Consider the following 14,456-nt stretch of genomic DNA (forward strand, 5'->3'; position numbering starts at 1 on the left):
ACTAGTAATAATAAACAGGTCTTTTTCTATGGCTGCATGATGGGAACTCTAATAATAACTCATTGGAAATCAGACTTGGATGCTCTTACTTCATAAGGCCCTGTTGTGCTATTTGCCCTGTAATAGTGATCGTAATGAGGCTGTTTGTCATGCATGACCACTCCCACACATACGCACTGAAATAGACCTCATGGCAGTGTGTTTAATACACACTGTGAGTTACTGTTTCCTCCTTCCTCTGTTGTTCCATTTTCCTCCGTCCTCAGGGGCTTCGCTGCCGGTTCAGAGACGGACTGACAATAGCCTGGACCCTGTCACGTGTGTGTGTGTGTGTGTGTGTGTGTGTGTGTGTGTGTGTGTGTGTGTGTGTGTGTGTGTGTGTGTGTGTGTGTGTGTGTGTGTGTGTGTGTGTGTGTGTGTGTGTGTGTGTGTGTGTGTGTGTTCCATATGTCATAGCACTTTCATGATGGACACACAAATCAAACTGAATCCAATGCGCAACAGCCTCAGTCTCTTAAATGGATCACCCCTGAGGGAAATGTTTCCAGTGTACAGGACAATGGACAGTTAAAGAATTCAGTGAGCTTCCAAGCCTCCAAACCATGCAGCTTGTCTCAAATGTTCAATGTTAAATACAATTACGCCTCAGGCCCGTGGGGATATCTCTCTCATTCCCCATTATCTGGCCTTTTTAAAGCATGGCAGGGAGATACCTGCTGGGAAATCAGTCCATTAAGAGAGATGAGAGTTGAGACGGGAGGGAGGGAGCGCTCATATCTGTCCTCATCAGCCTTTGGCCTTTGGGGTGGGGGGGGGGTGTGGCGGTGGCTGATCACTGTTTAGAAAATGAGGGTCTGGCAGTGCGGTGCCTTTTAATCACACACGCATGCATCTTGCCTGATAATGGCCCAATGTCAATTAAGCAATACATTAACCAATGATACGGACTGACTAGACAGACGTTCATTGTATGCATGTTTTTTTTGGTGATGAGACCACATGTCCCTCCTTAAAGGTTTATACAATTGACACATCCTCTCACTCTCTCTCTTTCTCGCTCTCCCTCCTCCCTTACATCACGGTCTCGTACAGGTATCGCTAGAAAGAATCCCCGGACCCCCTTGTCAGACATCCATGGCACCAACACACTGAACGAGAAATCCGCCAGGTATGAACCTGGCTGTCACACTGTTTTATGGACACACTGCTTTCAGTGTGTGATTGTTCAGTATATGCTACAGCAATTAGCTATTTCTCTCTCTCTGTGTCTCTCTCTCTCTCTCTCTTTCCTCTAGGGATGGTTATGGTGTGGGCTGTAACGGGCGTAGCTCCATACAGGGTCGTCTGTCTTCCTCAGGCTCGGAGTTCGATGACGGCGTCTTCGTCAACTCCACTAGCAGCAAGCTCCTGGAGAGAGCGCAGGGCATCCTCATGTGAGTATGACTACAAAGTCGGACCACGCACACACTCAAACGTTGATCAGCCGGTGTTCAATCCCACGCTCAATATGTGTTCATACAAAATTATTCTCCTGGGGAGAGCGCAGGGGCATCCTCATGTGAACATGATCCGTCTGACCATCATCATGCAGCTCGCACCACGGTCAGCAACCGTGGTCAGGCAGTGGTCAATCCATGGTCAATGTGTGTTTATGCTGTATGTTCATTCTGTAATATATCTGACAACCTATCTCTCTCCCACAGGCGCAACAAAAACTATAAGTCCAAGCCCTGCCTACCAAAGGTAAGAACCTTACAAAGATGTGGTCATTTTCCACCGTGAATGTACAAGTGAGAATTTCTCTATGGCTTCAACATGATATACATATGAAAGGCCAATAGTGAATTAATGGGTAACAGCTGGGGTATTCAACATGGGGTCTGCAAATATATATATATTTAAATTACATGGGGGGGGGGGGGGGGTAGGGATTGGACAAATATCACTAGCAACAACAGAATAAACAAATGTTTTATTTATAATGACAACGTTATTTCTCAATTCCTAATATTGAGCAAATTACACTCCTTGGAGCTAATTACACTCACTGAGGTATCTAACATAGGCTTGCAGACACAGTATTATTCTGGCCAACACATGGCTATCCTTTGTTTAACAAGCTAAATAGTTCTTATTAGCGGAACGTTTCTAGCTAATAGGCTGTGTTTGAGTTTCTTCCTTCAATTATGTGGGAAGGTCATAAAAATGGAGAAAAAAATGATCTACCAAATCGATTCATTTTTTAAAATGTTGACGATCCTATTTCTCCTTTCCATTATCATTCACCTGATGATAAGACAAGAAATGATATGATGGGGGGGGTTGTCGGTTTGCCTGAGCGGGGGTACATGGGCAAGAAAAAGTTGAAGACCCCTTGATTACAGCACTGCAGTGAAATGACAGAGCTGAAAGCTGAAATCCGTTTGCGATATTACAACAACAAAGACGTTACCTCAAGCAACAAACGCAGATTTATTTTCTCCGACATCATTGCACGCTCAATAGAACAGGGCACTATGTACTGCAACTTTTATTTTAGATTTTTTTAACCTCTCCTCCATTTTATCAAAACAAAAACAGTAACAAATGTAATACTCATCTGACCGTGTTCTTATGGCGGTTCCTCTCTCTGTGCAGCACCTGCTGGACGTGAAGTCTCTGAGGTACCTGAGCAGTGTGACCCTCCACGACCGCATCACCAAGTCCCTCCTCCACCTGCACAAGAAGAAGAAACCGCCCAGCATCAGCGCCCAGTTCCAGGTAAGACTCAATTTCCGTCTCGCCCTCTCGTGACAGACTCTGTCGTTCAGAATTTCAGCCCTTAAAACCAATGCCCAATTCCAAATTCCAACACTCGGCTTCTACATATTCCCGGGGCACTTTGTGTAGTACTTAAAGAATTGGACAGGTGTCAAGAAATATTTATATAAATGAAACATTTACTTAACATTTACATTTCACAAAAATGTCACAGAAATGATCTCAGATCTGCATCAAGTGTCGGGGCAAGAGGTTGATTTGGAATTGGACAGTAATTGACTGTAATAGATAACATGAGCTTTTATAATGCCAGGTTTATGCAATGTATTATGAGATGTTCATTACGAGATGTCAATATGATGGGATGCGAATGATTATTGTGCTAATAAGCTAATGCCAATTGTCTCTTGCTGTGTGAAGGCCTCCCTGAACAAGCTGATGGAGACCCTGGGTCATTCGGAGCCCTACTTTGTCAAGTGTATCCGCTCCAATGCAGAGAAGGTGTGTTCAAGCTACTGTAGTTACAGCTACTTCAGTTTGGTTAGATGCTAATGTAACTACTGTAACTACTGACAAGCTCCAGCGAACAATAAAACCACTGAACAAACCAATGTCTGGTAATTGCATAGCTCGTTATAGCCAATTATACAATGTGTTACTGTTATTGTGCGATCTAAATCTCTCTCTTTCTCTATTGTACCTCTCTCCCCTTCTTATTTTGTGCCTTTATTTCTGTCTCCTCCCTTCTCTCTATGGATATTTCTCTCTCCCTCTCTCTCTGCTATCTCGCTGCTCTCTCTCTCTCTCAGCTCCCACTGCGTTTCAACGATGCCCTGGTGCTCAGGCAGCTGAGGTACACAGGCATGCTGGAGACCGTCCGCATCCGCCAATCAGGATACTCCATCAAATACACCTTCCAGGTAAGCCCTCGCCAACCAATCAGGATACAGCACTGTCATGGGGCACAGAATTTGCAGAACAAATCAAATCCAAATCCAATTTATTTACATAGCCCTTCGTACTTCAGCTGATACCTCAAAGTGCTGTACAGAAACCCAGCCTAAAACCCCAAACAGCAAGCAATGCAGGTGTAGAAGCATGGTGGCTAGGAAAAACTCCCTAGAAAGGCCAAAACCTAGAGAGGAACCAGGCTATGAGGGGTGGCCAGTCCTCTTCTGGCTGTGCCGGGTGGAGATTATAACAGAACATGGCCAAGATGTTCAAATGTTCATAAATGACCAGCATGGTCCAAAAATTATAATCACAGTAGTTGTCGAGGGTGCAGCAAGTCAGCACCTCAGGAGTAAATGTCAGTTGGCTTTTCATAGCTGATCATTGAGTATCTCTACCAATCCTGCTGTACTTAGAGAGTTGAAAACAACAGGTCTGGGACAGGTAGCACGTCTGCTGAACAGGTCAGTATTCCATAGCCGCAGGCAGAACAGTTGAAACTGGAGCAGCAGCACGGCCAGGTGGACTGGGGACAGCAAGGAGTCATCATGCCAGGTAGTCCTGAGGCATGGTCCTAGGGCTCAGAGAGAAAGAGAGAATTAGAGAGAGCAAACTTAAATTCACACAGTACACCGGATAAGACAGGAGAAGTACTTCAGATATAACAAACTGACCCTAGCCCCTTGACACAAACTACTGCAGCATAAATACTGGAGGCTGAGACAGGAGGGGTCAGGAGACACTGTGGCCCCATCCGATGATACACCCGGACAGGGCCAAACAGGAAGGATATAACCCCACCCACTTTGCCAAAGCACAGCCCCCACACCACTAGAGGGATATCTTCAACCACCAACTTACCATCCTGAGACAAGGCCGAGTATAGCCCATAATTATCTCCGCCACGGCGCCAACCCAGACAGGAAGATCATAATGCGCACACCAGATACACAATACTGTGTATTACCTGCCTTAGTTGAATGCACTGGCTGCCTTTAGCTCTAGGTAAGAGTATCTGCGAAATGACTTAAATGTGAAAACTGCTGATCAATGGTCATCAGTCTCATCATCCAAAGTCTCAATGAGCTGCACGTAGAAGTAGTGATGTTACATCCGCGCACTTGTAATGTAGTCAGTCTTATTAACAGCTTGTAACTTTTATCCCTCGGAGGTCACTATTGACATGCTGTCTTTAACGTTGTCTTTCGTCTCGTCTTTGCAGGACTTTGTGCGTCACTTCCGTGTGCTCTTACCAGACAGAACTAGACCAACCAAGTCTGGCATCCGGGAGTTCTTTCGTCAGGTTCACCTAGCACCTGCTGGGTATCAAGTGGGCAACACAATGGTACGCACTCTGGGGATGTCCCTTTTTTAAATTTTATTTTTATCTCTTTTTCTTTCTCTCTCTCTTTCGCCATCTTTCTCTCACTTTGATACACGCTCGCGTTGCAGCCGTTCTGTTCCTATTGAATTTCCCTGGCTGTGGGTGGGTCTGGTCATTTGTGGGTGTATATAGTCACGGACGCCCCTCCCGGGTCTCTCTCTGTACTGCAGGTGTTCTTGCGGGAGGCAGAGCGGCAGCGGCTGCAGGCCCTGCTCCACACGGAGGTGCTGCGGTGCATCGTCACGCTGCAGCGCCGCTTCCGAGCCCGGCTGGAGAGGAAACACTTCATCAGGATGAGACAGGCCGCTGATGTCATCCAGGTGAGATGACGAAGTCAGGGCACCGCACCAAGTCCAGGGTTGTGTTCATTAGGGCACGCCATAGCAAAAAAAAAATCAGCAGAACACAAAATTGCCATTTCTTATTGGACAGGTCTAGGTAGTCCCTTCCTGAATGAACACGACCCCGTCACTGTAATGGCATAACAGACTAAATAAAGCATGTGTACACAACTTCTCCGCACAGCAAGTTTAACACTAACTTTTTTAGCCGATTTATAGTAGTTCCATTCTACATGACCCACAGATGTATAAAATTGGTTGTAACCAGTTTAGGTTATTGCGTAACTCTGGAGATGAAGTAGAACATCTTTTTGGAGTTGTGTAATGACTCAGTCCTGAGAATCTCTGTACTTCTCTTCATGCTCCGTCTATAAGAAGGAGGGGGAAATTGCATAAGTAAATGAGAAACGCGGGGCTTTTCTGGAAGCCATCTTGTTTATGGAAGAGATACTTGGCAACAAGAAGAGACTCAGTCTGCTGCCCTAATCATTGTCAGATTGAACAAAAAACGAACTGAATACGTATTTCTTACCTCGAAATGATTCTCCGCACTGCTCCAAAAGCTCACATGCAATTCATTCTAACTTAATGCAACGATATCACCCCAGTCAATTAATTAATTTTTGTTCATTCATATTTCTTCATTCTCTCCTTTCCATAGAGGTGGTGGCGGGGCTGCCTGCTCAGACAGTCGGAGGCGGCAGTGGACCCAGCCGTCCAGGAGGAGGCAGCAGTGTGCCTGCAGGCAGCATGGAAGGGCTACAGGGAGCGCAGGCTGTTCCTGCAGTGGCAGGACTCTGCCCTGATAATACAGAGGAGCTGGAGAAACATCAGCCGGCGCAGGGTTCTAGCGGCCATTACGGTGCAGACAGCCTGGCGGGCCTACAGAGAGAGAGTCCACAATTGTAGGACACACAGTGCAGCGACACTGCTACAGGCAGCGGGTAGGGGCTACCTGGCACGCCTAAGGTAATGAGGAGTGACAAACTTTTCTATTTTATGAAAGGTACAGGTAACTGCCAAAAATAACGGAAACACTTGAGTAAATGAGGGATACAATGTACACTACATGACCAAAAGTATGTGGACACCTGCTCGTCGAACATCCCTTTCCAAATCATGGGCATTAATATGGAGTTGTTCCCTCCCTTTGCTGCTATAACCTCTTACGGCTGTTAACGGGATCGATATGACAACAGCCTGTGAAAGTGCAGGGCGCCAAATTCAAACAACAGAAATCTCATAATTAGAATTCCTCAAACATAGAAGTATTTTACACCATTTTAAAGATACGCTTCTTGTTAATCCCACCACAGTGTCCGATTTCAAATAGGCTTTACGGCGAAAGCACCACATACGATTATGTTAGGTGCTATTCACAGAAAAACACACAATTTTTTCCAGCCAAAGAGACGAGTCACAAAAAGCAGAAATAGAGATAAAATGAATCACTAACCTTTGATGATCTTCATCAGATGACACTCATAGGACTTCATGTTACACAATACATGTATGTTTTGTTCGATAAAGTTCATATTTATATCAAAAATCTCAGTATACATTGGTGCGTTATGTTCAGTAGTTCCAAAAACATCTGGTGATTTTGCAGAAAGCCACATCAATTTACAGAAATACTCAATATAAATGTTGATGAAAATACAAGTGTTATACATGGAACTTTAGATAAACTTCTCCTTAATGCAACCGCTGTGGCAGATTTCAAAAAAGCTGAGTACAGCGCTGAGTACTGCGCTCAGAGACCAAAACAAGCCAAACAGATATCTGCCATGTTATGTACTCAAAAGAAGCCAGAAATAGCATTATAAATATTCACTTACCTTTGATCTTCATCAGAATGCACTCCCAGGAATCCCAGTTCCACAATAAATGTTTGATTTGTTCGATAAAGTTCATCATTTATGTCCAAATACCTCCTTACACAATCCAAATTCATGACGCCCGAGCAGACAAAGTCAAAATGTTCCGTTACAGTCCGTAGAAACATGTCAAACGAAGTATAGAATCAATCTTTAGGATGTTTTTAACATAAATCTTCAATAATGTTCCAACCGGAGAATTCCTTTGTCTGTAGAAAAGCAATGGAACAGAGCTCACTCTCACGTGAGAGTGCGCGAGACTGAGCTTGTGGCACTCTGCCAGACCACTGACTCATTCCCCTCTCATTCCCCCGACTCATTCCCCTCTCATTCCCCCCTCCTTCACAGTAGAAGCATCAAACAAGGTTCTAAAGACTGTTGACATCTAGTGGAAGCCTTAGGAAGTGCAATATGACAATATCACACTGTATATTCAATAGGGAATGAGTTGAAAACCAACAAGCCTCAGATTTCCCACTTCCTGTTTGGATTTTTTTCTCAGGTTTTTGCCAGCCATATGAGTTCTGTTATACTCACAGACATCATTCAAACCGTTTTAGAAACGTCAGAGTGTTTTCTATCCAATTATACTAATAATATGCATATCTTAGCTTCTGGGACTGAGTAGCAGTTAGTTTACCCCGGGCACCTCTGGGCACCTTATTCATCCAAGCTACTCAATACTGCCCTCAGCCATAAGAAGATAACAGCCTCCCCTCTTCTGGGAAGGCTTTCCACTAGATGTTAGAACATTGCTGCAGGGACTTCCTTCCATTCAACCACAAGAGCATTAGCGAGGTCGGGCACTTATGTTTGGAGATTAGGTCTGGCATGCAGTCGGCGTTCCAATTAATCCCAAAGGTGTTCGATGGGGTTGAGGTCAGGGCTCTGTGCAGGCCAGTCAAGTTCTTCCACACCGATCTCCACAAAACATTTCTGTGTGGACCTCGATTTGTTCACCAGAGCGCTGTCATGGTGAAACAGGAAAGGTCCTTCCCCAAACTGTTGCCACAGAGTTGGAAGCACAGAATCATCTAGAATGTCATTGTACTCTGTAGCGTTAATATTTTTATTAGCTGTTCAGGAGACGTATGGCTTGGGTTAGAAGCTGTTAAGAAGCCTTTTGGATCTAGACTTGTTGCTCCGGGACTGCTTGCCGTGCGGTAGCAGAGAGAACAGTCTATGACTATGGTGGCTGGAGTCTTTGACAATTCTTAGGGCCTTCCTTTGACACTGCCTGGTATAGAGGTCCTGGATGGCAGGAAGCTTGGCCCCGGTGATGTACCTTGTCCCCGGTGATGTACCACTACCCTCTGTAGTGCCTTGCGGTTGGAGGCCGAGCGGTTGCCATACCAGGCAGTGATGCAACCATGCTCTCGATGGTGCAAGTCCCGGGGGAGCTTAGAAGAAACTTTGCATAGGGTCATGTATAAAAATACCCAGTTGCCCATTATTTTGGCTACCATGGCTAGAGAACTCAATGACTTTGAAAGAGGGATCTCAAAGGAGCATAGGGCATTTAAAGTGTGTGTGTGTGTGTGTCAGTCACCAGATCTCAACACAATTGAGCGGTGCCTGAGGCAGCGTTTTCCATCAACAAAACACTAAATTACAGAATTTCTCCTGGAAGAATGGTGTCACATCCCTCCAATAGAGTTCCAGACGCTATAGAATATATACCAAGGCACTTCTGGTGGCTCGAGGTGGCCCAACCCGTATTAAGATACTTTATCTGGGTGTTTCCTTTGTTTTGGCAGTTACCTGTATAGAAAGATGGACAATAAGGATTCATAGGCTGGATTTTGCTCAAACCTAGATCTCAAACACCTGATTCATATAGTTTGTTCAAGAAAACACAAGTGTTTTAGTGCTGGGGCTGGAACAAAAGCTTGCACACTATTGCTCCCAGGTCCAAATGATCCTACATTGATGAATAACATCGGATACGAGAAGGAATGGAAGGAAGATTGCTTTAAACTGTTTTTGCTTACAATGACTGTTTCCTACAGGTTCACAGAACTAAAAGAGCAGAGTATGCATGAAAAGCAGTTGCTCAATGGACAAAGGAGCCCTACCACAGAAGAAAGAAAGCCAGAGAGGACCATTGGCCTGGATACTGGCACCTCGGACGAACAGGTCCTCGAGATCAACCACAATCATGACATCCAAGATGTCTCCACAGTCTGGCCTACTGAAGACTCTAAGGAGTCTAAGTCGGCGTGTTTAGTGAAGGAGGAGGAAGAAGGAGAGAGCGAGAGAAGCCAGAGTATAGAGGAGCCCAACTGCCACAAGACGCGGGCCAAGAGACAGAGCCGGCGCATGAGGGAGCTGGAGCAGGCCCAGTTCAGCTTGGAGCTACTCAAGGTGCGGACCCACAGCACAGGAGGGACTCTGCAAGAGGAGGAAACCCCTGTACCCCCGTGTCCGGACAGCACCCCCTGTCCCCTGGACGACCACCAGCCCTCCTCGCCCCACCGGTGCTTCCCCGTTAGCCACGGGAGCTTTGAGCTGCTCGACACCACCATGGATGTGGAGGCGGGAAGGCCTGGTTACCCCGGTTGCCATGATACCCAGTCCATGCCGCTCCGGACTTCTTCCCAAGAGGATTTGAATGGACCAAGGTCTCCAGAGTCCCAGCCCCAGCCACAGAATGACCCGGAGGTGGTAAATGAGAATGATCCAAGCCCCAGGATGGAGGAACTACCCACCATGATACCATCCCCTATCAAGGAGGAAGTGGCAGAGGATCCACAAGCTACCTTCTATATCCCCTCTGAGGACCAAAGCCGCGAGCCCAAGCAAGAGAGCCCAGGCAAGCCCGTGAAGGAGAGGCGAGAGTCCGCCTTACGAAGGCCCGTGGTTGTGGTCATCAGCATGCAGAAGGAGACCCCTCTGGAGGGGGAGCTGTGGGCGGCGACAGCCCAAGAGAGTGCACTCCAGACAGGTGTGACCACCACTGCCTCCCGCCTTACACCCATCGCCGGCCTGGAAGTATCAGAGAAGGCCCAGCCACCCAGGACTGTTACCCAGCCTCGGAGAGACTTAGCTGGGGTAGACAGGTCTAGCTTGGTCCCCTCCTCCACCTCCACCCATGGCCTTTGTCCTTCCGAGGTAGACATCCAGATAGTCCCCGAGCCCAAGGCCCCATCCGGTGAAGTCCTACCCAGCCAGGTGGAGAGGAAGGCAGGCTGGCCGGTGCAGGACAACTGGGTCTCCACCAACAGTATCTTGGAGAGCAGGGAAGTTTCCACCAAAGCAGCAGCCAAGGCACCACAGAAGAAGAGCCCGACCCAGACCATCATTGTCAGTATGACCGAGAAGCCCCCCACCAACACCACATTCTGCTCCCGACGCAAGCTCCCCTTCTCCAAGTGAGTGTCATTTTGCTGTAACGTTGCTGTAATGATGCTGCTCAGTCAAAGTATCACTTAGCAAAGCTTTGTAATTAATTTCTTCTCACTACACTAGCTTGACTTGGCAGTGTGTACGAATTAACACTTTCATTTCAACAAATCACCACAGGGCTCTTCTTTTCTCCAAATGTACAGAAATGTATTTCTTATTTCTGTTGTTTTTCATTGCCTTGATCAGCAAAAACACAGGAAGAATAAGTTTGAATATGTAACTAAATGCGTACACTTGAAAGTCAACAAATAGTTGTAACGTTTCCTGAATGTGTTGTAGGTCTGATAAGGACCTGGTGAACCAGGAGCGGTCGTTGGCCATGCATAGACAGGAGGCCTCCGCCTCTAGAGCCACCGCTGGACAGAGAACCAAAGAGGTGGGTTGCGCCCAAGTACACTACCCAAAGGGCATACACACACACACACAGAGTACACAATTCACAAAGAGTTTACACATACAGTGCCTTGCGAAAGTATTCGGCCCCCTTGAACTTTGCGACCTTTTGCCACATTTCAGGCTTCAAACATAAAGATATAAAACTGTATTTTTTTGTGAAGAATCAACAACAAGTGGGACACAATCATGAAGTGGAACGACATTTATTGGATATTTCAAACTTTTTTAACAAATCAAAAACTGAAAAATTGGGCGTGCAAAATTATTCAGCCCCTTTACTTTCAGTGCAGCAAACTCTCTCCAGAAGTTCAGTGAGGATCTCTGAATGATCCAATGTTGACCTAAATGACTAATGATGATAAATACAATCCACCTGTGTGTAATCAAGTCTCCGTATAAATGCACCTGCACTGTGATAGACTCAGAGGTCCATTAAAAGCGCAGAGAGCATCATGAAGAACAAGGAACATACCAGGCAGGTCCGAGATACTGTTGTGAAGAAGTTTAAAGCCGGATTTGGATACAAAAAGATTTCCCAAGCTTTAAACATCCCAATGAGCACTGTGCAAGCGATAATATTGAAATGGAAGGAGTATCAGACCACTGCAAATCTACCAAGACCTGGCCGTCCCTCTAAACTTTCAGCTCATACAAGGAGAAGACTGATCAGAGATGCAGCCAAGAGGCCCATGATCACTCTGGATGAACTGCAGAGATCTACAGCTGAGGTGGGAGACTCTGTCCATAGGACAACAATCAGTCGTATATTGCACAAATCTGGCCTTTATGGAAGAGTTGCAAGAAGAAAGCCATTTCTTAAAGATATCCATAAAAAGTGTCGTTTAAAGTTTGCCACAAGCCACCTGGGAGACACACCAAACATGTGGAAGAAGGTGCTCTGGTCAGATGAAACCAAAATTGAACTTTTTGGCAACAATGCAAAATGTTATGTTTGGCGTAAAAGCAACACAGCTGAACACACCATCCCCACTGTCAAACATGGTGGTGGCAGCATCATGGTTTGGGCCTGCTTTTCTTCAGCAGGGACAGGGAAGATGGTAAAAATTGATGGGAAGATGGATGGAGCCAAATACAGGACCATTCTGGAAGAAAACCTGATGGAGTCTGCAAAAGAACTGAGACTGGGACGGAGATTTGTCTTCCAACAAGACAATGATCCAAAACATAAAGCAAAATCTACAATGGAATGGTTCAAAAATAAACATATCCAGGTGTTAGAATGGCCAAGTCAAAGTCCAGACCTGAATCCAATCGAGAATCTGTGGAAAGAACTGAAAACTGCTGTTCACAAATGCTCTCCATCCAACCTCACTGAGCTCGAGCTGTTTTGCAAGGAGGAATGGGAAAAAATTTCAGTCTCTCGATGTGCAAAACTGATAGAGACATACCCCAAGCGACTTACAGCTGTAATCGCAGCAAAAGGTGGCGCTACAAAGTATTAACTTAAGGGGGCTGAATAATTTTGCACGCCCAATTTTTCAGTTTTTGATTTGTTAAAAAAGTTTGAAATATCCAATAAATGTCGTTCCACTTCATGATTGTGTCCCACTTGTTGTTGATTCTTCACAAAAAAATACAGTTTTATATCTTTATGTTTGAAGCCTGAAATGTGGCAAAAGGTCGCAAAGTTCAAGGGGGCCGAATACTTTCGCAAGGCACTGTACGTATCTTGGGAGGTTGTTTTTTTTTTAAGAGTTTTGGGAGTTTTTTTTTTAAAGAACTTACATACTGTAACTTACATAACTCGTTACTCATTCTGTTGTAATATACTAAAGCACTCTATGTTGATGTGTAGTTCCTACTGATATATTGTTTAAAATAATTAATAGAACCAGCAGCTGTGGCTTGTATGTGCATGTGAGAGTGTGTGCTTGTATAAGTTGCATGTCTTGTAAATTTGTGTCACTCAGACTGTCAGTGTGTCTCTATGTGATAACCACATAGAACACACACACACACACACACACACATCCCTATCTCCCATCACGTATCCAGACCACTGATGTGTTGTGGTGTGTGTGGTTGAGCAGGTGGGCCGGCCCGGCCCCAAAAAGAAAGCCCGTATGTCTCGGACCCGTTCTGACTTCCTGACCCGCTGTAACTCCGAGGGGGCGGGCCAGTCGGACGATGACGACGTCGACACATTCTACACCCCCGCCCTGTCCCGCACGCTGCCCCTCCTCCCCCCGCCCCCCCTGACCCACCCCAAGGGGGGCACTGAGCCGGCCTGTTACAGTGACTCTGAAATGGTAAACGGACCCTGCAGGGGTCCAAGCGACCCCCCCCTCCCCTCTTGTCCCCTGCCTCCTACTGACCCCCACCCAATTTATTTTCTCTCTGGGGGCCATGCTTACTAGCCTGAGGGTACTCTTTTAACACGACTAACCCCATTGAACTAGCATCCTCCAACTTCGTTTAGTTTTTACCCACTGGACAGAGACATGTTTCTGTACTACCAGCTCGTTGCTTGACGCTCCTTTATTTCTCAGATAGGGGAAAAACCCGACACGGGCTCAGGCCTCTTCTAGCGATAGTTTGTCGCAACTAAAAAAACTTTACAGCGTGGCTGCAACTGTAAGTGGTAATGTCATGGTTTCAGATCTGTGTTTTATCCCAAAGAGAATAATCATCCTTCATAAACACCCAGTACCCCTAACCAACCACAGATCTAGGATCAGATAACCTAGTCCCTAACCTTAACCTTCATTTTGGAGGTTTAACAGTTGATCTGACCCTGGAGCAGTAGTCAGGAGCTGACCTGGAGCTGATCTGACCCTTGGGCAGTAGTCTTGTGTCTACTCTGATCTTGTGACATCCGTCTAGTTGCTGGAAGAGGAGAAATGCTATGTCCCTCTCCTCTTAGCCTGGTCCCAGAACTGTTTGTGCTGTCTTGCTAACTCCTATGGTTATCCCAAACAGATCTGGGACCAGGTTAGTCCAACTAGTCTTAGCCAGAAGTGCAATCGGTGATGCATGCTGGAACCTTCTACCATTGACACCATTTCATAAATACCTTTTATTATCTCCCTAACAGGTCTTTCCGAGCATGAGCACCCTCCCTCCCTCACCCAGTCATATCTCTTTTAGTTTGAAATAGTAGTTTTCTGATCAAATATGTCTGTACTCTATATGTAAACATGTCTATGTCTCAGTATTCAAACATGTTAGATTGTTTGTGGACTGTTGGCTGTTGTTTTGTGCAGAATGAATGAGTGATGGATGGATGCTGTAGGAACATCCAACGTGGATGTATTTCTTTGTTCTGAGATTCAGGTTTGATTGCACTGCCCTCTATAGGACAATGCATTTTCATGTCTCAAA

General features: G+C 45.8%; 1 protein-coding gene across 4 annotated transcripts in view; it reads left to right on the forward strand.

The window, feature by feature from the left end:
• The window catches only part of LOC139368718 (myosin IXAb), a 168,556-nt gene that overhangs the window by 120,584 nt on the left and 33,516 nt on the right, over nucleotides 1–14,456 (forward strand). For 2 of the 4 annotated variants that reach the window (XM_071108026.1, XM_071108034.1), the window contains exons 16-27: nucleotides 1,093–1,168; nucleotides 1,296–1,433; nucleotides 1,704–1,743; nucleotides 2,638–2,760; nucleotides 3,181–3,261; nucleotides 3,570–3,680; nucleotides 4,934–5,056; nucleotides 5,266–5,415; nucleotides 6,098–6,405; nucleotides 9,323–10,684; nucleotides 10,998–11,094; nucleotides 13,163–13,384. In XM_071108026.1, the coding sequence (XP_070964127.1) occupies nucleotides 1,093–1,168; nucleotides 1,296–1,433; nucleotides 1,704–1,743; nucleotides 2,638–2,760; nucleotides 3,181–3,261; nucleotides 3,570–3,680; nucleotides 4,934–5,056; nucleotides 5,266–5,415; nucleotides 6,098–6,405; nucleotides 9,323–10,684; nucleotides 10,998–11,094; nucleotides 13,163–13,384 (2,831 nt within the window). The remainder of the gene's footprint in view (nucleotides 1–1,092; nucleotides 1,169–1,295; nucleotides 1,434–1,703; nucleotides 1,744–2,637; nucleotides 2,761–3,180; nucleotides 3,262–3,569; nucleotides 3,681–4,933; nucleotides 5,057–5,265; nucleotides 5,416–6,097; nucleotides 6,406–9,322; nucleotides 10,685–10,997; nucleotides 11,095–13,162; nucleotides 13,385–14,456) is intronic. The other 2 variants (XM_071108010.1, XM_071108019.1) reach the window with 1 other exon arrangement.

Source organism: Oncorhynchus clarkii, chromosome 2 (assembly GCF_045791955.1).
Source record: "Oncorhynchus clarkii lewisi isolate Uvic-CL-2024 chromosome 2, UVic_Ocla_1.0, whole genome shotgun sequence".
NCBI lineage: Eukaryota > Metazoa > Chordata > Actinopteri > Salmoniformes > Salmonidae > Oncorhynchus > Oncorhynchus clarkii.